The 22,305-nt window shown below is 48.8% G+C and overlaps 1 protein-coding gene across 1 annotated transcript in view; it reads right to left on the minus strand.

Annotated features, from left to right (window-relative positions):
* The window catches only part of LOC131285410 (teneurin-m), a 193,628-nt gene that overhangs the window by 103,068 nt on the left and 68,255 nt on the right, over positions 1-22,305 (minus strand). Inside the window, exon 2 of the mRNA XM_058314265.1 lies at positions 14,159-14,338. Within this exon, the coding sequence (XP_058170248.1) occupies positions 14,159-14,338 (180 nt within the window). The remainder of the gene's footprint in view (positions 1-14,158; positions 14,339-22,305) is intronic.

Genomic DNA, 22,305 nt, shown 5'->3' on the forward strand with positions numbered 1-22,305 from the left:
GTATTCCATATTTTCCCCCCAAAGACGACAAACTGATAATGGTTTCGGCGGGAGAACTGAACGTTGGAAAATCGCTCCGAAGGAGGAAGGTGCGCGGTGGAGGAAATGAGGTTGAAAAAATGTCGATGACGTGAGTGGCATAAATTTTGGCTTGGGCTGCTTTCGGCCGCCGAAGTTGGGCGCTCGGCCACAGAAACTTCCCTTTTTTTCTAGGTTATGGTTTCAGGTTCACTGGCTTTCTTGTGTGTGTATGTGTGTTTCCCGGTTTTTCTTTCCCCATTCACGCACTCCTTTCTGTCCATTTTTTCCTTGCCTTTTTGTTGGTTTCCATGAACCGTTGGTCCTGTGAACCGTTGGCCCAATTAACCACATTTTCCCGCATCGCTTGAGATGGTGCTAGCTGGAGATGGAAACTGGAAAATCACACGATGACACCGCGCTATTCTTGGCCGCACCGCGCGTACGGGCGACCATTCAACCATTTCCGTGGGACGCGAGGAGCATCGAAAATGGCGGTTTCCTAGCAACATTACCATACACTGGCGCTGGAGAGTAGCGCCGAGAACGAAGGGAGCATATTTGCGTGCGTTCGGTATAACTAAGGCACAGTTTTTCCGGCCCCGGGTTCTTCTTGCCGATAACTTGTGGTGGTGTTTTTTTTTCTTTTTCCATTTCCATCTGCTCCCAAATTGATCTGACCTCGCGCACCACAAACCGAAGTGTACGTGAAGGGGGCACACACACAATTGTGGAGCTAGGATTTGTGATTTCGCGCCCTCGGCGCAAAGAAGACGTTCGTCCAATTTCCCGCAGAATGATAATGATAATGATCATTCGGAAAGAAGATAGGCAGAAACGGAGGGGGCTGGGCGAAATGTACAACAAACAAATATTCAAATAACTGTGGTTATATAGGAATAGCAAGAACACGAGGAACCTACATCGCATACAAGGCAAATATTAAATTCCTTTAAATCGCGTTTGGAGTATATGGTTTGATCGTTCAGATCAGGGGTCGGCAAAATGATGAAAAAGAACCCAAAATTTCGGACCTGATACTTTAAAAAGTATTTTGAGGTTTTGAAAGTTAATAAAAAAAAAATATTAATTTTTGAATTCGGCAAATATGAGACAACATGTTGCAAAGTAACTCTTTTTTACCATTAGTTTGTACTTATTTCAGTACAATTTTGTACTTGTACTGGTTGAATTGGACTTTTCCTGTATTTTCAATTATTTTCCTTTATCTTACTTGAAGTAAATCATTTGTTACAATTATTTTCCCGCAGAAAAGTTTTACTGGCGTACTCTCAGTTACGCACACAATTCAGCTTTTGGATTTTGTCAATTTTAGGAACCGTATTTTGTTTCGTAGTGCTGTCGAAAATTGTTTTATTTGATTGTAGTTATTGTGGATGCAATGTAAAAATGCCACTAGATTCAGAACAAGATTTATGAGACTGGCAGATTTTAAATCGATAAAGGTGTTCCAAAAAATCTAGTATAAGTGTACGAGGAAGTTGCCTTGTGTATTAGTTTCAACGTCAGAATCAGAATAGAATCAGCCGGGGAACCGGACTTTGCCGACCCCTGGTTATGTTGAATGAAGTGATATATTGGAAATGTCCTAGGCAATTTTGAATGTAACCGAATTCGTACGAAACGTGCTTCACAAAACGCATAGTTCACGCATGGAAAAAGGCCGACTGGTGGTCAGATGATGCCATCAGGTGAATCAATTCCAGCTCGTACGTAACCCAATGCTGCTAGTGTAATTTCCCACCGAAATATTGAACGCACGAACGAAGCTATCTGGAAGGGTTTTCACTCAAATCTGCACCTACCTAATCACGATATATCATCGAATTGGTGGATGCAGCATTTTCCCAAGTCCAGCAGGACGTTCGAACGGGTTGGTGGGCGGAAGCGAAAGGAATTTAATTTTCTCGATGCTTTCAGCTTTCCCGAACGTCTGGTCAAACGGACGACGATGATGATGATGATGATGATGAAAATTTCCTACTGTTTAATGAGCGAATGAATGAATAAATTTGATGGCCAGGCAAGCAAAATCTCGGCTACTCCAAACCGGTTTGCGTGTGTGTGTGTGTGTGTGTGTGATTTCGGGACTCCGCAAACGAGATCGCACGGTGTGGTGCAAAATTTATGCAACGCAAATCCAAACACGCTGGATATGTGTTTGCACAGCCCCCCGACCGTTCAACTTTCCCTCCCCCGGGTCGGTGTCCGCGTCCACTTTCCACCGGCAAAGGATGCATTTGGAAGTGAAATAAAAACCACTTTTCCACATGAACATTTGCGTCGATGTTTACACATACTCCACTCCCGGCCACACTCCGGCAATCTTTCGATCGCGCCGGGCGCTTTTCGGGCGTTTTGCAAAAGGTCGATCTCCATTCTGCTGACGTCTGCAGTCGAGGGAAAGGCTTTAATGTTCTAATGGAAGATAAACATGGTGCTACAGCATCATTGCCGTTGCTTCCTTGGCCTCTTATGCACTTCAAAACGTAATGAAATTAATAGAACCCATTTTGGTTGGGTTTGAGGAAACTTTGAGATTGAATTACGTCTTTAACGATACTGGAGAACTGGCGGATTTGAATAGGGAGACTATCGAACCGGAACAAGTAGTTTGTCCAATTAAGAGAAACAGTATACATTCCAGTTACTACAGAACATAAGATTATCTGGTACCACGTTTAGACAATCTCTTCCCTTGAAGCTAAACTCTTAGAGCACGAAGATAGTACCAATTACGATCATTTCTGGTATTACAAGTTCCAGGAAAAATTCGTACCTTCAAACGGGGGAAAATAACAAATCCTCGTGATGTACGTATCGCGTGTTTTACGTGCGCTGTTGGCAAGAGGATTTTTTCTAACCTCTCGCGGTTGTCTTGCTGCCTCCATACGGATGCAAACCGCCGTCAGCTTGGATCTAGCACGCGGTTCGGATGGAATAGGATGCGAATGTCCTTACCGTTTTAACGCGACGTTTACCCGGCGACGACTACGGAGGAGAATGGTAGTGTTTTTGCGACCGGGGGTTTTTGCGCGTGTCTGTATCGCACTCTCGCCTTCACGCTCGCAGCATTTCCACAGGGTTCACGGGACGCAGGAGAAACGAAGGCGGGTCTCCCTGCCGAGCAGGAAAGGTACCGCGTGTCACTAGATCAAAGAACCTGGCAACGGAACACGGCACACTGAACCCTTCGCGGGCACACAGCGTGAAACGCGCGCCAGTTCTCCGGAACACCGGAACACACCTAACCTCTCTTGATTGACACATGGAGTGTTGGAGTGTATGTGTAAAACCTTGGCATGTGCCATACCGAGTACCGTACCGGGGATGGAGGGTTTTTTTCTTCCCTCACTCTGACGGGTTTTTTGCTTTCCCTCCAGCAAGTTTCCCTCAGAACTCCGCGGGAGAATTTGAACAACTGGTCCGCAAAATGACGCATGGGACCTGACGTTACCGCAGGTTTTGGAATCAAGTTTTACCAATCCGTTTCACAATGGAAAAGACCCCCACCTCAATTCTTGGTACCCTCCTGCCCTTAGTTTTTCTTTAGCTGGCCTATATCGAAAAGTGAGGCATGGCTGGAAGGAACTTCGTGGGTCAAACAATATTCTGAATGGGTTCAAAAACATTGGTCCGAATAAAAAGGAACAGAAACCACCCGTTATGATGTAAGGGTTACGAAATGTCGGTCGGCAACACGTTTTCGGTTGTTAGCACAATATGTAGAGGCATCCTGGGCAACTCTACATTGCGTTCCAGAATTGCCAAACAAAAAGGAGGAAGTAACAAAGTTGATCCATTCAAGGCCGCAGGCTCGAGGAACCCCTTTTTCGTGTGGCGATAGGGAACCTGGCAAGGGCGCATTGCGCATAGGATCGTTGCTCCCAAAACCAAACACATACCCGCGCCGCCGGGGGAGCTCCTAAGGCAACGCCATTAATGACAAGCACGGGCAAGAGCGCCCGGTGCGGTACCCAAAAATACGTGTGCATATGACTGACTGACTAACTGACTGGTTGACTGACTGACTGGCTGACTGCCTGATGTTGAATAGCTGCATGCATGCAGACTGGCTACATACCGTGCACGGCGGTACCGTACGGAACCGAAATGACGTCCCCGGTGGCTGTTGTGCTCGGGAAATCTGCCGTGCGCACTCTGCTGTCGGTGTTCCCTTACGAAGTCGAGCGCTCCATCGGCGGGGCGTGATATGTAGGGCGATGGTTTCATGTTTCACCTTTCACACCTGACGACCGGAGTGTGGAGCGAACGAACGATGTTTCATCATAGCCCTACGGCGGGCCAGTATAACGCTACAGTAACAGACCACCGCGACACCCGGAACCTTTCCGACTCCTCACAGCTCTTGGCATGTACCATCATCACGGGGGCAAGTGCACGCACAGCTTCTCGGAATAATCGAATTTACAACAGGGATAAAGGAAACGTCGTCGTCAGAGCGCTCACCGAAGACGGGGCTCTAATAGCGCGGGGATATCGCCGAGGCCATCCTTCGGGGAAGCTAAACGATCCAGCTGAATCCGGTGACGCGTTTACGCGACAATACCCGTTGCGTGCATTAATCCGGAGGAGGACACAACAGGTACCATAGGCGAAGGAAAAAGGAACCGGATAAAAAATGCGTCCCACCACAGGAAAGCACATAATGGAAAGGAGACATGAACATTCCCAGGTACACGGGGAACTAAACACATACACGAGAGTCGGGGGATGTTTGCCCAGCAACATGGCCTTTGATGCACTTTACCAAATCCCCAAACTGGCGTCACGCACATAATGGAAGTTCATTAAAAGCTGGTCCTAAAGCGTTGCAACGTCCACTCGGTGGTCACGTCCTACCGAGGCGTTAGGACACGTATTAGTAGCTCCAACGAATTTTGCGACTTCAAACGCAGTCACCCAATTTTGGAAGCATTGATGTGTGTACGGAGAAACCCAAGGAAATTGGTTCTTTTCTCGGTACTGCTGACCACTACAAGCGAAAAACCGACCCAAGCTACCAGGTTCAGGTGGTATGGGCGGAAGGTCTAACGGGATTGCACCGGTCATCCTTAAATCGTAGCCTATTACAACGTGTCAATACGTGTCGTGCACATCATCCGTCCGCATAGATAACCGTCTATTTCGAACTGCTTTCTCTCCGTGTCGACCGAATAAATTGTTTCTATTTAACTCAAGAAATTTTCCCACATCGGATGCCACCATGAGGTCTCTGCTGTTTTGTTCCGAGCTCAAATTAGACAACAGGGGACAATTTTCTGCGGACTCATTTTCGTGCGATGACATTTACGCTTTAGTACTGCGGAGAGAAGCTACAGTAGCTTCCCTGAAGTTGCTGAGTGCCTTCTTTAATCATTCAGCAGCACTGACCAGTAATCATCTAATTGCGCTTGTGTGTAGCCCGCTCCAAAATGCAAACACTGCCTTCACCGAACCCGGAGTGCGGAAATGCAAGGAAGATCCACTCAAGCCAAGTCAATGCACGGAACGGTTGACTAAAAGTATAGAACCGTCCAGTCCTACCAGCCCGGTGGACAGAGCGGACGGAAAGGTTGACGAAGAGGAGTTTTAAAATGCAAAAGTGGGTTTCGGAAAATTGCTCCCGGTACCGTTACCGGTCACCCGGCTTTAGTACTGCCACTGGAAGCTGGACCGCAGAGACGTCCGGCAGAAGGTTCACCGTGGCCGGTACGAAAATCGGACCGGCAAGAAGAAGTGGATGCGTTACTAGCCGGGCCACTTCTCTACATTGACCATCAATCCCGAGTCCCGCCGGTAGAAGCTTTTGCAATTCCCCCCCCCCCCCCCCCCCCCCGTTTTCGAGGAGATGCGCTTATGTGAGGGCCGAAAGCTTGCTTGGGATATGCATCCATTTCGACCGGGGACCGGCACTCGAACACGAAGTCGAGCGCACTTTGGCCTCTTTCCTCCACCGCCGCCGCAGCCGCCGCACTCTGCTGTCAGGGACTATAAATTAACGCAAATTGCTTTGCCTACCACTAGACGCTGGGACTTGCTGGGAGTTGGGGGATTCCCGCTACCAGGGACGCTCGCAAGAGCTTGGGAGTTAGGGTGTCGACTGTTGTGATAGGTTCTGCAGCCAGACCCCCCCTCCCCCATAACCCGCAACCATGAGTACCGAGAGAGGCCACAGCGTGCAAAAACCAGCTTATTCGGCGATAATCATTCCGCGGACCGAGCGCCACTTCAAGTCTTTAATTTAATTTAATCTAATTGATAGCATGCACGCACGAAGGGCGTATCAGCACACACACGCATACTCGCATCGAACGCACCGTTCGTTCCTCGCCCATTCGCAGTCCTTCGATTGAATACACACTGGGAAGAGGGGAATTTCGAGGGAGCAGGGATTCCGAGGTACGCTGGCGACCGACGCCGAGTGACGGTAATTGTTCCGATAATTTGATGGACATGTGAATGCAATATCGTTAATTTACATTCTGCGGTTGACCGACGGAACCCCGACGCCACCCTCAATCCGGCCGCCCCCGGGGTTGTCACGGGTTGCGGCGCGACCGAACCGGCTCTCCGTGGAGGGTCTTATGCACCATGGAGACCACGGTAGCGAACCGCACCGTCGGGCGGCGGGTGGACTTGACCGATCTGTCCGCACGGTCAGGATTCGTCTGTCAAATGGGGGATTTAAGGGTTTTGGGGTTTACGTTAGTGGAGGTTTTTATTCTCCGTTTCTCCCCACCCTCAGTGGCTGCAGTTAGACTTCACTCTCTTTTTGCGCCCAACTCTGAATGAAACTGCACATGTACTTGCCCAGTATGGGCTGACCACAGGGAACCCATTTACCGAGAGATACAGAAAGGGGGAGCGGGTTAAGGGGTACTTGGACTGGGAACTTATCCGTCATTCGGCAATGTCGGTGTGTCAGCCGGTTGACGTTCGCCGCTGCTGAATTCTCTTTATACTTTATCTCCCCTTATTTGGTATCCCCCGGTAGCATATTCCCCGATTACGAATTGTCGTTGTGGTTCCTGGGTTCCAGGAGACATCAAAAATAAATAGTCACAGCACAACTCGAGCGAACCAAACCAAACGAGCAATTATAGAAGTAAATTAAACTTCACTCCTACGACGGAACGGTGGTATTCAACTCCGGAGCTCCGGGTTACTCTGACGAAAGGGATGCTGCATAATACACAACACGAGAACGGGTGGTAGTCATCATCATCATCATCATCAACATCACCATCATCATCAACAAATCGTTTCGAGTTGGGTAAGCTAGAAATGCTTTTATTTTGCATCCGACCAGAACTCTTGACTAGGACATGGATTGTTCTGGCTTGTGCCGGAATGAGAGTCAATTAATGTAGGGGTTCCACCGGAATGGTTGCGTTCGATAAGCCGAGGATAAGACATAATAATTCCCTGGGAACCTATATTTTCCCGACACTACAAAGTATCGACCCTGTTTGCCCGTCCAGGAACACCACAGCCCGATCGATTTAGGTAACAGATCAGCCCCAAAACCACACACTACACGGCAAATCTTGCCGGATGAAACCGTGCACAGCTTAAGCAGATCGTTTAGTTTAGATAAAATAAATAATTAATCTGCTACAAACACACAGACCTACATAAATTATGTGCCTTCAAGGTTGATTGGAGGAATCCCCGCATACGAGTGCAACGGCTCTTCCTGTGTATACCCTCTTCCGATCCCTTTTTGGAGCTGGGTTTGGGAGTAGGCTTAGGGGAGCGATTTTCCCAGCATCCCGATTCCCAAGGAATCATCCTACAAGCACGAAGCACGGAGCACAGGATCAGAGAAGAAAAAGGCAAGATAAAATTAACGAGGATAAGGAAGGGATCAGTTGTGCGTCTGGGAAAGTTTGCATAGTGTATAGCGCCGTGCTCGCAATCAAGTATGCGTGAATGGGCACACACATATCGATGGCTTCATACGCTTGAACTCACTGGCATGCACATATAAACCCACACACGCACGCGGACCTGCAAAATTTAGCAATCGCCGATAAAGGAACCGACGGACGCAAGGTTGGCGAAACGGTTGTTCGTGGTCCAATATTTACCCTCTAACCAGCCTAACGTAACCCGGGAGAATCAAACCTGAAGCCTTCCGAAGCCTTCCGTTCGCCTGGCAACAGTATCGATCCGTTATCAGCCCGAGAACCAAACGTCGCAACACGCCCGAGGAGACCCTTGGGGTTCGAATTTTGGGGAAAACTCGTCCATAATTAAGGTAAGTTAGTGGGAAGGGCACGAATTCCGGGATGCTCAGCGTCCGGGAAAGATAGCGTGCGGGGGGAGAACCGTGGGAAAACCCGCGTGGAACAAGTTTGGGAAGTTAGTAAATCGAAAATTGGGAATCTTTAGCCCACTTTCGGGACCGGGAGACGATAAAATGATGCAACTTTGCGTCGTAAAATACGCTGACATACGAGCCGGCGGAAATCTACGAGCATTCTGGAGGACAGAGAGTCATGAGCTGGTGATTCTTGCCAACCCCGTAAAAGGTTCTCCGGAGTTAATCCCTACGAACGAGCAAAGATTCCAGCTGTTGGACATTTGGTCTCGTGAAAAATAAATGTCATCCGGTACGTGATTTTCTTCAGATTTTACAAAAATTACGCTATTTTGGGGCGAACAAAACTTGCGTACTAAAGTGATTCCCAATTATGAAGGTCATGACGTTGATCTCTATCGAGAAGCTTGGTTTCAGTCTCAGACCAACCAAAGAATCTATTTATCAACTAGTGTTTACTCAATACGGCGTAAGATGTACGTACATCTCTTACCGAGTGGTTTCGAGACATCCAAAAAACGATGAATATGATTAGTACCGGTTGGTAAACATATTTCCTCCGTTTTGCCTACTGGTATGAATCAATCGTTTCAGAACCTAGCTCAACTGGCGCTCGGATTCACCGGAAGCTGTCGAGTGAGGAGAATACAACTTGAAAAAAAAAAAAGATTGGCTGTTACACAAACACTCTCGTGGCCGGGAACTTGGAGATCGATGCGTGCTGGGTGTGTGCTATATCGAGAAGCGACCGAACATGCACCAGCTGTGATGACCTACCGACAACGAGCATGATGGAGGGAGAAAGCGAAACAAGGCTTCTTAAAACAACCGTCCCAATTCATGGAGGCAATTTGTTTTTCCCCACGAGTGCGCACACTAACGAACGTACGGCGCAAAACCTCTGGAGGACCCGTATTTCAAAGTGGAAAAATTGAGGAATGACACAAAAACCAGCACGGCTAACGCAACCCGCAGTCGATGGGAGGGGTTCATGTGCGTTGCAATGCAAACTTTGAAACCCCGACCTCGAACCCACACCCCTCGGATGACGTTCAACAAATCCAGTTCGGTGGAAAACCAAACGACACGGAGAGGGAGAGTGACCGCGCACCATGGCAGCAAGTGTTCTGCACATATTTTCTCAATTTAAAATAACAACGATTTTAGACAGATGTACCATGTAAAGTCGGCGTCGGGCCGGAAGCGTACGTATGGGTGGCGTAATTTTTGAAATCTGGAAAGAAGAGGCCCGAGCAGCAACAGGGGTTTGTGGCGTCGGAACACTTAAACTCCAGCTTCAAACGGTTTCGCTTGTTCCATTGGAAGTTTGGCTCTAAAGTTGAGTCCTCTACGGGTGCGTAGTTCCCGGGGACTCGCCACTTCTGGAACAGAAGGTTTTATTTAATTTAACTTTTTGTCCAACATGGCCGTCGGTATGCCGAGTGACATGATGTGTTTTGGAACCTCGGGGTTCTCGGCGGCCCTAGAACGCACGGAAGCCGAAGGCCAACGGGCAACATTTGGGTAACTTAAATGTAAATAAACAAATAATGTCACAATGTTTACGGATAACGTGGGTCGTCGGTCCACGTCGCTATGTGCACCTCCCAGGACAACGACGAGATGCGATGGTGCAGCAACCATTTCAACGCAACAATGACTGTCACCGTACCGCAGCAGCGGCCCCGGTGCAGCTGCACACTCGCAACTCGAGCGACTCGGGGAAATTTACATACATATGCTCGTGTAACTGTCTCCGGCCAAGACTGCAGCATTCTTGTACACGCTGCGGTTTCGCTGCGCCTCGTTGGTCCCGTGAGAATCCCATTTAGCCTCCGTACGCCGTAAATGGCCTCTAGCCAGGACGCGCCTTCGGCAGCGAAGGACGTTCGCTTACCAGAAGGAGTTCAACGAGATGAGTGGGCACATCTTAAGGAGCGCCACACGGACGAACAGGGAAGCCGTCGTAAGCAAGGGAGCAGATGGCGCGGGGAAGGTTGAATCGAAAACGCCACTTGGCACGTTCTTCTGGAGACCACAAAATTTACAATTATTTAATCAATAGACGAGATAAACATCAACCACTTTTCCCCTCCGGGTCTGCTCCCTCCTCCTACCCGGAGAAGCTGGCAAATGGCCGCCCTGGGTGAATGGGTTTTGCGGATTATGTTTTGCATAAACACAGGCGTTTCTCCGGTCGACAGGGGCCCTCAGTCCCTTCCCACGAGCAGGAAGGAAGAGAGAGTGTTGTGTGCATGTAAATTCTTGTACGTCGATACAAAACGCTCACCGGTAGGAGAAGTCGTCTTCCGATCGATCGGAAGTGCAACAAGAAAACGAAATCGATTGGCTTCGGAGGTACGGACGTGGCCCCACGGTGGGTCTCCCAGGAGAACCATAGGCGATCGCTGGGATTCTCGAAGGTGTCTATTTTACATAAAATATATCTAATTGCATTAATGAATGATCTTTATCTACTTGTGGACCCCCCTCCCGTCCCATTCCGACAATGTGAACCGGTGTGGAAATTGTATCGATAGTCTTTGCTCGATGCAGCAACCCATCCTAACAAGGATGCCCGTCCTCTCCTATGGCGGTCCTAGGTCATCAAACCGAATGACCGACCACCAAATCACCGAGTCCCGGAGAAGCAATCAGGGGTAGGTGGGCAGAATTTACTGATAAAATTTATGCACATCGTGTCGCATCTGGAGCTATAGAGGCACCATCGCCTGGATAGGCATCGGTCCGGGCAACGCATCCAGAGCTCCAGTGTGTGGTGCTCGGTAACTGGAATTGTTACAACAACGCCAGCAAATCCCCGACACGTCAACGAGGACTTACACATCTTCTCACGGATCGCCAAACTAGACTGCAGAAGACTCGGTGGTGCCGTTGCTACGCTCACCCTCGAGTCCCTCGTGAGACGTGCGTTGTCTTGCCAAAGTTTGCCATCGTTTTTCAGGCATCAATGGAACAAGTTTTCCAACCGAACGCACCGTAACGTTGCATGGAAGTCCCTCAGCGTGTGTGTGTGTGTGTGTCCCCTTGCCTGGGCCCTTTTGCGTTGTGACGGGAACGGGAATTGGGGAAGGATTCAGAAAATCCCTACTTACGTGCCTGTCTCTCTGTCGACGATGAAGATGAACGCATGGTAGCGGGACGCGCATGCATGCATGGTGTGGAGAAGGTGCCGGACAATGGTATAAACACCCGCTACGCTGCTCCTTTATCAACCTGTGTTCTGTGTGTTGTTGCGGTGACAGTACCATGTGATTTGTGCCGCCAACACAGCTCTCCCAGAAGAAGAGCGCATCAGGCACCAGTAGACACCGTCCAAGATGGCAACGACGGGCCGTGTGTACGTCCTATTGAGTCATTTGGAAGCTTTCTGGCCTAGGTTAACCGATCCCGTTCTCTACCGGTGATGCTGTTTAGGAATTTCTCGTCGACCCAACGAAGACGTCTCCCATTAAGGAGGAGCCCATACTTAGCCACGAAAAACGTTATGCAAAATGGTTCTACTCGGTGGTTCGCTACGCCAATAATGGGACACACGTTTGCCGCTGCCCAGTTTGACAGTTGGACAAGATTTCTTTTTGCTCCGCTCATTCGATGCCCGCACGAAGCGTCCTCCCCATGCACGCAAACAAAGTGCCCGGATAATGATGGTCGGCAGTTGCTTATATGCCGCGGTGTGTTCCTTATGCCACACCGAGGGACTATCCTTTTTCTTTACATCTCTTTACCTCTCTTCAGCTGTCCCGAAGTCCAGTCGAACTGGGAACTTTCTTGAATGGATGCAGCAACACACTCCAGGAAGAGCAGGAGTTCATCGCAAAAACTGTTTGATGGTGACCGATCGCAGCGGGATGCGGACGGTAGCAGCGCGCAAAGCGAACTCCACCGAGCAACGCTGAGAGGAAGCCGGAAAAAAGTTTAGCTGCAGACAACAAGTCAAAACTATGCCCCTGTGTTTTACGTCCTGCCTCCTTCCAACTCCTGGTCGGTCTTTTAAGGTTTGCAAAATGTCGCTCCGTTTTCCGCACACACATGGGTCCGCGTGCATGATGATGCACCTCATCGTTGAGGCGCGTCATGTAACAGACATGTCCACCCTAACTAACCGACCGAAGAGATGCTCCTACGCTCCTGTATGCTGGTTTGCATTGCAAGTGGCTTGTTTACGACCACAGGTTTTTTCTCGAGTTCTCTTCAGCGCTCTTTCTACACCTCCGTCTCTGGATTCTTCACGACGGGGAAAAAATGCTAAAAATAAAATAACTCAAGCTCTTCACGTTTAAGTGGGCTGAAGAATGGCAATTTGTAGGTACAGCACCACTGCTTCCTTTCGTCCTCTGGCACACCGTCTGGCAGTCAACCGAGCAAACGAGTCGCTTCTCGTCGTCCTTTTCTGGGGACGCATTTTGTCTGCACCGCATCTTTGCAGTCCCAGTACCGACAAGCGATAGTTTTTCATATGCAAAAAAGAATGCGTTTGCTTTATTTGGTTTATGGAGTAGGGTAGACATAGCTAGCGGTATCGCTAATATGGCTGTCACTATAGTCTACAGTTTTCTATTGGATTTGAGGTTCGTGGGAATCTCCTGACATCTGGATCATCTGTCCTTTGAGGGTATTACCGGTTATTGTTTCAAATAAGATTTCCATGAGTTGTGATTGATTGGAATCAGGAATGAATTAATTCCTAAACATATATGGAAATTTCGAAACGTCAAGCATTTCAAATTTGTAGAAATATAAACATATAGCTGCCAATTTTAAAACTACATTCCAGTGTTTCATCTTCTACTTTAACGCCCCATTCAAAATTTACTCGCCAACATTTTATGCCAATTGCATTAAACTGATGGCCCCCAGTGAATTACGTTCGTACCTATGGTACCGTAAAGATGTTCTTTCTTAGTAGAACCTTTCTTCAAACGCCTCACACACTTGCTTTAGGAGCCCTAACCCCGAGCCGAAACGTTCGCGCTTGCATCATCCAGACTAAGCACTCACCCCTTGAACTTCAGCGCTCAATAATTCAACGGTTCGATCCAATTGTGGCAAGTATGAATCACTGATACGTTTCAATTATTCCAACAAGATTTTCGAACTACTCCCCGGGAGGTTCTACGCCGAAAAACGGTACGGGCAGATGAATCAACCACGCACGTCCACAACGACTCTGGGTGTACGCACACGAACATCACACCCAACCGAAAATCAACTCGACGAAGGTGTCCATCCTCTGCACTGTATCGACTCCAAAGTGGCCGAACGAACCGAAAACCGAAGGGACCGGAGTGTGGTACACTGTTTAAAAATTCACCAAGGGTTTTTCGGTAGAAAATCTTATTTACCAACCCGTACCGTAGCAACGGTTCGCCTTCCTGTGGCCTTCCGTCTTGGCATGCCCCTCACGCTGGAATTGTGGTGGAAATCTCTCGTAGATACACACACTCACCGATTCCTTTCGACGTGTGAGGTTCGTGTTTGTTTATCTCCTTGATTTATGGTGAGTTATTTATCAACCGGAAAACATCGGCCCTTTTCTCCATTTCCCTTTGCACACACATATAGACCCTGCAAGGGGTCGTGAAAATTAGGATTGCACTTGCCGAAGAAGGTGGGGAGTGGGTCAAAGTGTATCCAAATCAGTTACCACACCTGTGCCGCAATCATTTGCCGGCGGGTGTGCAAGTGCCAGGTGAAATTTGATCAATTCGACACCCAGACCACCTCCGGCATTACTCGACCCGTCCCGTCGGGTCACTACTCGCTACTTACCTAGATTTCCGCTCGGAATGTAAACGTTGCCGGACGGCGTCCGGACCAGACACGACGGTTCGAAGTCTACACCCAGCTCGGTAGGATTGCCGGTGACGCGTCCATTCATTCGATTCATGGTTGGATTGCGCGGTGGTACATCCGGTGGAGCTGAAGGCGGAACTCCGTCCAGGAGACAGCCTGTGGCAATGGAAGAGAAAAATGGCGAAAGAAAACAATTAGTAAAAATCTTCAAATCAAATCAAATAAATAAAGTAAAAATAAAACCATCTGAGTTATCAGATTGTGCGGCTATATAGTACATGGTACTTCTCACTGTAGAAAAGTTTTCGTTTCAATCCACATGTCTATGTTTCCCGACCTGCTACTCTACAAACCCGAACAGCTTCATTTGGAGGGACAAATTCACAATCCCTGCGCATTAAATAGGGCTCGTATCATTAGCTCCAACACAATGGCTATACAGGATACCCCCGGTAGACATTGATGACAGGTCCAAACACAGATCAAACACGGAAATGCGCACCCCGATATTCGATTGTAGGGGTCTACCATCCTGCCCTATTTTGGTATCCCAGAATGAGTTGGACGCACTGATGGCCATCAGCGTCCAAGTGACGTTAATTTGATGCTGCTCAAACTCTATCCACGGGCTAGCGCTTCAAGGCAACCGACCGGCGGCCATAATCAAACCAATACGAGAACCACAACGCACAGTGGCTTAGAGAGTGGACAAGCATGAAAATGATATTTATATAGACTATACCATAAGACCAAATTTCTCAGCAGAAGAAAATGCAAATTATTCGAAGGAATGTAAAATAGACATTTCAAGCTCTTTTACACCAGTTCATTACAAGCCAATAGCTATTCGCACCTCTTATAGTGCCACTGTGCTTGGAAGCCGCGAGATACTCGTACCAGAAGAACTGAAAACCCACCTCCCATGGCCCCTCTTGCCCTAGGGCTCGGAGCCGAACGGGGCGAAACGAATCGATTGACTCCACGTGATAGGTGCCTGCGGGCGATGCGTCATGCGTAAGGCCTCCAACCGGCACGTACCACGGCACAAATGGGGAAATCATAAACGCGAGCGCGCGTCATAATTGTATCCACACAATTCGTGGAATCCTGATCGTGAAGCGTGCGTGGAGAGAGAGAGAGAGTCATCATGGAAACAGCGACGTCGTGTCGGGGTGTAGTACGATGGGATTTTGCGGTTATAATTGGTACAAACTGTACGCCGCAGGTGAAATGAACATCGGTCCTATCACTTATATTATCATTCACATCATCAGCAGCGCCATCATCATCATCATCATTATTACCAGCTGGTAGTCAGAGTCTTGGAGATGGAGGAGTTCGGAGGTTGGGAGACGAGTCAGTGAAATGACAGACATATCGGAGCACACATACACACACATACGTCCTGGTCGGAGAAGGTGATTTATGAAGTGCTGAACAGCCGATTGTACCAAGTTTCCACCATCGATCCTTCCCCCGCCGGTTTCTCCTCTTGGTTGCATGTTTGATACATACAGGCACATTCCGTCACAAATTGGAAGCTGTAGGTAAGAGGCGGGGTACCATGAGTGATTGGTAGTTGCATTACGTGCCCGTGCAAAGCTCATCTGATCCTCCACCGACGCAATCTGTGTAGGTGCGTTTGATAAGGCCATAAATTTCATTCCCTTCTGGAACGCAATTATCAATCAAACGATACGCATCGGGAGACAGGGCGAGGGAGGCGCAGTACTACACACCGGGGGTCGATTGCGAGTCATCAGAGGATCGAACCCTTTGGTCTTCCAGTTGTCTGCTGTGATTATGGTTACGAGGTGAGCGGGAAGGAACGAGAGAAGGACAATGAATCACACATCCAGAATACAGTCTGTGTGATAATGATTGTTATATGTTGTGCCTTTGACGCGTCACAGAGGGACTAACTTTTTTTTTATTTCCTCTCCCTTGACATCCGCCCACATCATACTTCCTGCCTCAACGAAGTGTGACGTTTCAAATCATCGTTCGTTTTTGCAAATTACCGTATCGACAAAAGGGATTCGACGAAGCGAACGTACCGTCGTTCTGCCTCGAGTTGATCAAGAAAACATCAAAGGACGTGTCTGCGCACTAATGGTTGACAACATCGTTTTTCAATAATTTTCCAACCGTATCAGGCCGCACAAATTGGTATTCTTTTAAGTGGTTATTTTCCGTGTTCCGTGTGCCTCTTTAAAAATAGAAACCACCCCTCGGGGAGTTGGAGCAAAATATAGATGCAAATAGACCCCGTCCTGTGTCTTTGCAGTGTGGACATTCCACTCGTGGTGCATTTTTCACTCCCAGCACGTGAAGTGCATCAATTAAATAATTATGCTCTGGCTCACTTTTATTTTTTTCGTGAGTTTTGTTTCTTTTTTCCTTCTCTTTGGGTTTGTTTTTCTCTTCGTTTTCGGACAGAACAAACCCCAATTTGACGCTCGTCAAACAACGATGATGATGATGGTGGCGATCGTAACGCAAGCAAATAATTTTACCAACCCCGTTCGCCCTCCCTCTCCCCACGTCGGATGCTCCCTGGGTTTTTTTCCGGAAGTGAGAAATAAAAACGGAATGTGTACGATTTCATAGTTCGCGCGAATAAAAAAGAAAGACTTATTTGAAGAGCAAAAGATGGACAGGAAGATGAAAAGGAGACCACGAACGAGGTAGTGGGGAGGGGACCCATACTAACCAACCCATAAAAGGGCGGCCCCAGTAGATAAAACAAACCATCCTCATCTCGCCATCCATTCCCGGGTCAATTAGGCGGGACGATGTTACGGTCGTAACGGAAAGCTGGCAGGTAATTCAGAGGGAAGGAGAAGGGAGGGGGGAGCACCCATCCCACATTCAAACTACTCTGATTTACGACCTCCGAAATCTTAAGCGCCCTTGAGGCCACCCGGGTCCGGAGCACCGTTCTTGCGGCGAGAGTTGACGGGTTTTTGACGGGACGAACAAGTGCGGACAACCGGTGGGTGAGGAGGAGGAGGAGGAGGGGAACAGGGAAGCGTGGACAAACAAACGGACGGACAGACAGACGGTGCAAAAGAAACTACTCCAATTAACTCGCCACTCGACCATCATCCACCACGCGGACAAATTCGGCACTCGGTCTTCGGGTTCCTCCCCCCGCTCTCCCCGGGAAAAGGAAGGAAGAAAGAAAATATTTGCATAATTTATGTTAAATTATTTGTAGGAAATTTTATTAACCATACGTCGTAAACGGAAGAAGCGAGCCGGGAAGAAGCCTTCCGAACCCGGAAAGCAACATAAAGGCGGCCCACGGACCGGACAAATGGAGTGTGGAGAGGAAGAATAATGAGAGGTAGCAATTTTCTTTAAATTTTATTTATTTTCCACTTCTCCTCAAGGAAAACTGGGGCGAAAGCGGGTGACGGCGGGGGCAGTGTTGCCATTAGAAAATTTTTGAAAGGTACTTGAACGGGCCAAAAACCTTTTGCGCCATAAAACATAAACCGGCGGTCATTTATCTCCCGAAGGGGCCAACCAGAGAGCGCGCCGGCGGCCTCAAGGGAAGGCTTTGACAAGGAGCGGGATCAAAGGCAGGACGGCCACCGAGAGAAGGGCAACCGAGGAAGATTTGTCGTAAACCATTAGAATTGCCATATCCTTCGACATCTGGACGGGAGCCGGGAGAAGAAAAAAAACGGAAAAATCAACATGAAGTTGAGCACGAGAGAAAAGAAAAACCGGCCGAGCACAAACGAGTGGCCGTAAAATTAGTTTCAAAGTGTAGGTAAATTGAAAAAGTCCTTTTTCCGCCATAACGATGTCCAGGGGAAGGGCCATAAAAGCGAGCCGGGGGAACGGAGCGGCGCGCCATTGCTCGGGCGGCTAATAGGAAACGATAAAAAAGAGAACTGAAGAACAGAAGGGAACGAGGGAAAGAGTTGCGGCCTTGAGGGGAGGGAAAAAACCTTGCGGATCCAGGATTCCCAGGGAAGCGTCCCGGGAATTCCGACGCATGTGTTGATGAATATTTATCACGTTCAAGTCAATGTTTCTGTTTTCGGGTTCCTATCTTCGATTGAGAAGCTTCCGTACCAAAAGTTCCCTTTTATTTTTGGCTGAGCGGTTCTCCTGAGTTGTCCTTACCCAGACTTGCCGGGACCTGACCAAAGGGACGACTGGCGCCAGTACACGTGCCCAAGAGGACGAGCCGCTTCATAAAAACCACCGTACCCACGAAATCCACGAGTGTGTTTGAAATCGAGCCATTGCTCGTCAACTTTAATCGCTCCGAAATGGCAACTATACACACACACCCTCCCTCCTCCTCGGAGTTGGAGTTTATGATCAACATTTTACGATGCAGCAGCACTTAGAGAAGCAAGCAGTCAGCAACCTAATGTGAGACCAGCGTTCTTGCTTCCTCCCTACGGAAAATAATGCTGGATTTTTCAGCATTTTTGAGACGTCGCTTATAGGCTCGGTTTTATTTTTTTTTTTTTTGTGCTTCCGGATGGAATCGCGATGTTGGATCGGCTTTGTTTTAAGTGGTGCGGTGAAGCGGGAGAACACAGGAAGCAACATGGGACACAAACGAATCTGAATGAATGAGCGCCCATTTGACGTGCTAATAAAAGACGCGAGATAAACCGTAATGGATGTAGACGGTCGTGTTCCCGGTTTTGTCGGCTGATGACAGGCAGAGATTGGTGCTATAAGACAGCGCGGAGTGTGAGATTTGCAAATAGCATCATATCCATTTCAAGAGCCCAGACCTGTTTCGTTATTCATTATTGCGTGTCTGATTTGCTTCGTACAGGAGTTAGAAATTATTAAAAACTGCACCATATGCGCACAGGTACTATATGTACTATGTGAGGAGAAGCCTTCGTATATCGGGTAGGATTATGCTGGCGTGTCACAAAAATAAAATGCCCTCACAAATCACGTCCGCTTCCGTGTCCGTCCCGGCGACGTAAGGGTTGTATTTAAACCCCATCCGTCGCTCGTTCCCTCCGCCGATGGCAATAACTCAATCAGTTAAATCCCGATTTTACTTCCGTCAGCCAACGAAGGCCTCACGGGAGGCCCCAGGACCGAGCGCTACCGTCGTTGCGGGTTCGACCAAGAAATCACTCGAACCTCATTCATCTCATAGAGCCTTTGCTTTTTTCCTCTCCTTGTCAAATCCTGAAACCGTAAAATTTAACCACCGGAACATATTGAACGAATCCGCAATCCAAGTCCTTCGCCAGGGGGACGTTGTCGCGCGAGAACCTCGCCGGGGATCACGTATAGCCGGGTCTGGGTCACACACACACACACACACACACACCGAGCTTGCGTGTCGGATGTTGTTAATGGGACTTCCTTTGCCGCGCTTCCGATGTGTGTTTGGGTGGAAAATGTCACGGGCTTGTGGAAGGCCATCATTTTTCCTTCCGCCGGAGAGTTACAAGTACGCTAGCTTTCAGCTTTCCGTGTTCTCTCACTAGAGGTCGCTGCTAGGCCGCTTCTGCTCCTTCTTCGGCGAGTTGGAACAAAAAGGTCATAAATAACACCACACTATTCGTCGGGCTGTGCATGACTGGCGTGCCATGAAGCACCTTCGGTGTATAACGGCCATTTCCCTTCCAAAACCAACGACCTCTCAAGGGGAAGTCCGACACCGTGTGTCCTCCTAGGTTTCGTTTGCATATGAAGGTCCCACATGGTAGGAATTGAGGCCAAGCAGTGTGGTGTGTGATGTAAATCCAACAGAGCTCCGTATTTCTTCTTCCCTTTTCTTGGAGTATGTGTTACTCCACCCCATCGAACCGAAGGACGTGCGATACTCGTAAGTGTTTGACACAGGTTTCAAATAGCCACATTTATGACGCGCGCTCTCCGGCCTACGGCGGCATCGGGGACTCGTCTCTAAAGCACCTTCCGTTCAACTTCCATCGATACCGCGGGCTTTCAACGGGGTACCATAAAACCGTCTTCCTCTAGATCCCAACCGTCGACGAAACACTTTAGCCTAAAGTCTTCTAAATCGCCTCAGAAGTTCGTCGTACGTTGAGACCGAGAGCGCGCAAGCCTGTCTATTTTATAGTGCCGCGATAAAGAGACAATATGGAGATATCGCTCGCTCGGCTCGGCTTTCCGCCAACGTGACTTCCGCCCGCGGCAACCGCTGAAGAGAGTCTCCCAGCCTCGCCAGAAGGGCTGATCACTTTTACGACCCCACAAAATGGACTGCAAGGGGGAGAGGGGAGAGGGGAGAGACGAAAATAAAAACAATTTCATTCTTTCCGGTGAAGCGAGCGTCGGGCTTTTCTCTTATCCACAATCAATTGTGATTGCGTGCGTGTGAGTTGGATCTAACTTTGGGATTTATACTGCAAAGAAAATCCAACCGATTGTCGGAACCGAAGCAGAAAGGCGGCCCCGAAAACTGATTTAATCTCGCGTGGCCGAAGGGTTATCCAACTCCACAAAAGTGCCAGCCTGTGTGAGTTTGGGTACGGGAGAAGCGGAGCAAGGACATCCCCCCCGCTGGCGAGAGCCGATCCAAGGGATCCAAGAAGATGGCAGCGTTTGCGGAATTGATTCCAATATGCTAACCACGTCATTACGCGCGGCCAGACCAGTTGGTGCCCGGCCAAGTTGAATCGACGCTCTGAAAGGGAACGAAAACAAAAACAAGAAAAGGAAGCACCAAAAAGGATATAAAGGATGGCCCCGGCACGCTATGGGCAATACCACCGAGCCAACGGATCGCGTAACGGATCCGTTTTTCATTCTTTCAAAAACTTTAAAAAAGAATGAAAAGAAACCGATCCCTTCTACATCCGCAACGGTCCTCCTCCTGCGTTGGGCGTTTTTGCGTAGCGAATCCCTCCGTTCCGTCCCGGGATGGAAACGATGACGCCGACGACCACGCCGTTATGCTTGGCAGCATTATCAAAAATCAAACATAATCACCCTGGCGCCGATCGCTGGAGCGCTCGAGGTGCTGGAGCTCTTTCGCTACATTTCCGTCAGCGCGAATTGGTACGGAGGGTAAGGGAAGAGAAAATAGATGGCGGGGTGGGTTGGAAAATGTTGTCTCCAACCCGCCCACGAGATGACCTATGGGCGGTCGGAGTTCCAGCTGAATGGCGGCTACGTTGGCTATATCCATTTCAACCCACTCTAGTTTGCGAACTTCAGGGTGTTTTTTTCTTCCTTTCGTCCTTTTTCCGTGCTCGTTTTTACGCGAAAGAGTATTTTTCCCGGGACCTCGTCCTCCTCCACCATCCACAACGTTCAACATTGTCACTCGCTGAAGCCTCACCAACACCCACACTCAACTCTGCTTGCACAAACTTTTCTTCTGGATGAGGGAAACCCAGTCAACGAAGCGTTCTGCCAGCGTTCTGTGTCCATTTCATGCGCGATTAAATGGTGGAGCATCCCCCCCTAACGGCTGATGCTACGCCCACACACACTGTGAGAGGGTTGTGATCAATTGCAGTCCCCCCCACAGCCCCCAGGGTTTGCCATATTTTTGCCCTCCCTCCGGCCGCTTTTCAGAGGTTCGGCGGGACCAGATTCGCCTTGGGTCTTGGCCGTGCTGCTCAATGGCTTGTTAAATGGTGCGAGACTAAATCCATTGCAAGGGTGCGCGCTTTCGCCGATCGTGAAGCGGTCGATGACTGACTCGCGATAGCTGCTCCGTCAAATCTTTCAATCTCTGGAACCGCTGAAACCGAGAGCGTCCGGTGCGGCCATTGTCCGATTTATCGCGGGAATGTCAAACGCAAACCGGATCACTATAAGGGGGGTTGGCATTTTGAATCGCGTACCCAGAACCTGGAGCTTTAATGTCACCTTCAGCTGTCCTTGAGGGATGTCCAAAACCCCATCCCTTTAACTGACGACGTTTTTATCCGTATCCAAAATCCATCCAAAGGCCATCAAGTTAAAGTTAACAAGAAAGATAATACAAACCGGAGTTAGGGGAAGAGTATGGAAAACTCAATATGGCAGCACAACCATTTTGATGTGCCGCTTCTACCTCGGCCAAGGCCTTTTCCTAACATGGATTTCCACCCGCCGAGCTCACTTTTCTCACCGATCACCGTGGAACACATATTTTCTATTAA

The sequence above is a fragment of the Anopheles ziemanni genome, chromosome 3, assembly GCF_943734765.1.
Source record: "Anopheles ziemanni chromosome 3, idAnoZiCoDA_A2_x.2, whole genome shotgun sequence".
Lineage (NCBI taxonomy): Eukaryota > Metazoa > Arthropoda > Insecta > Diptera > Culicidae > Anopheles > Anopheles ziemanni.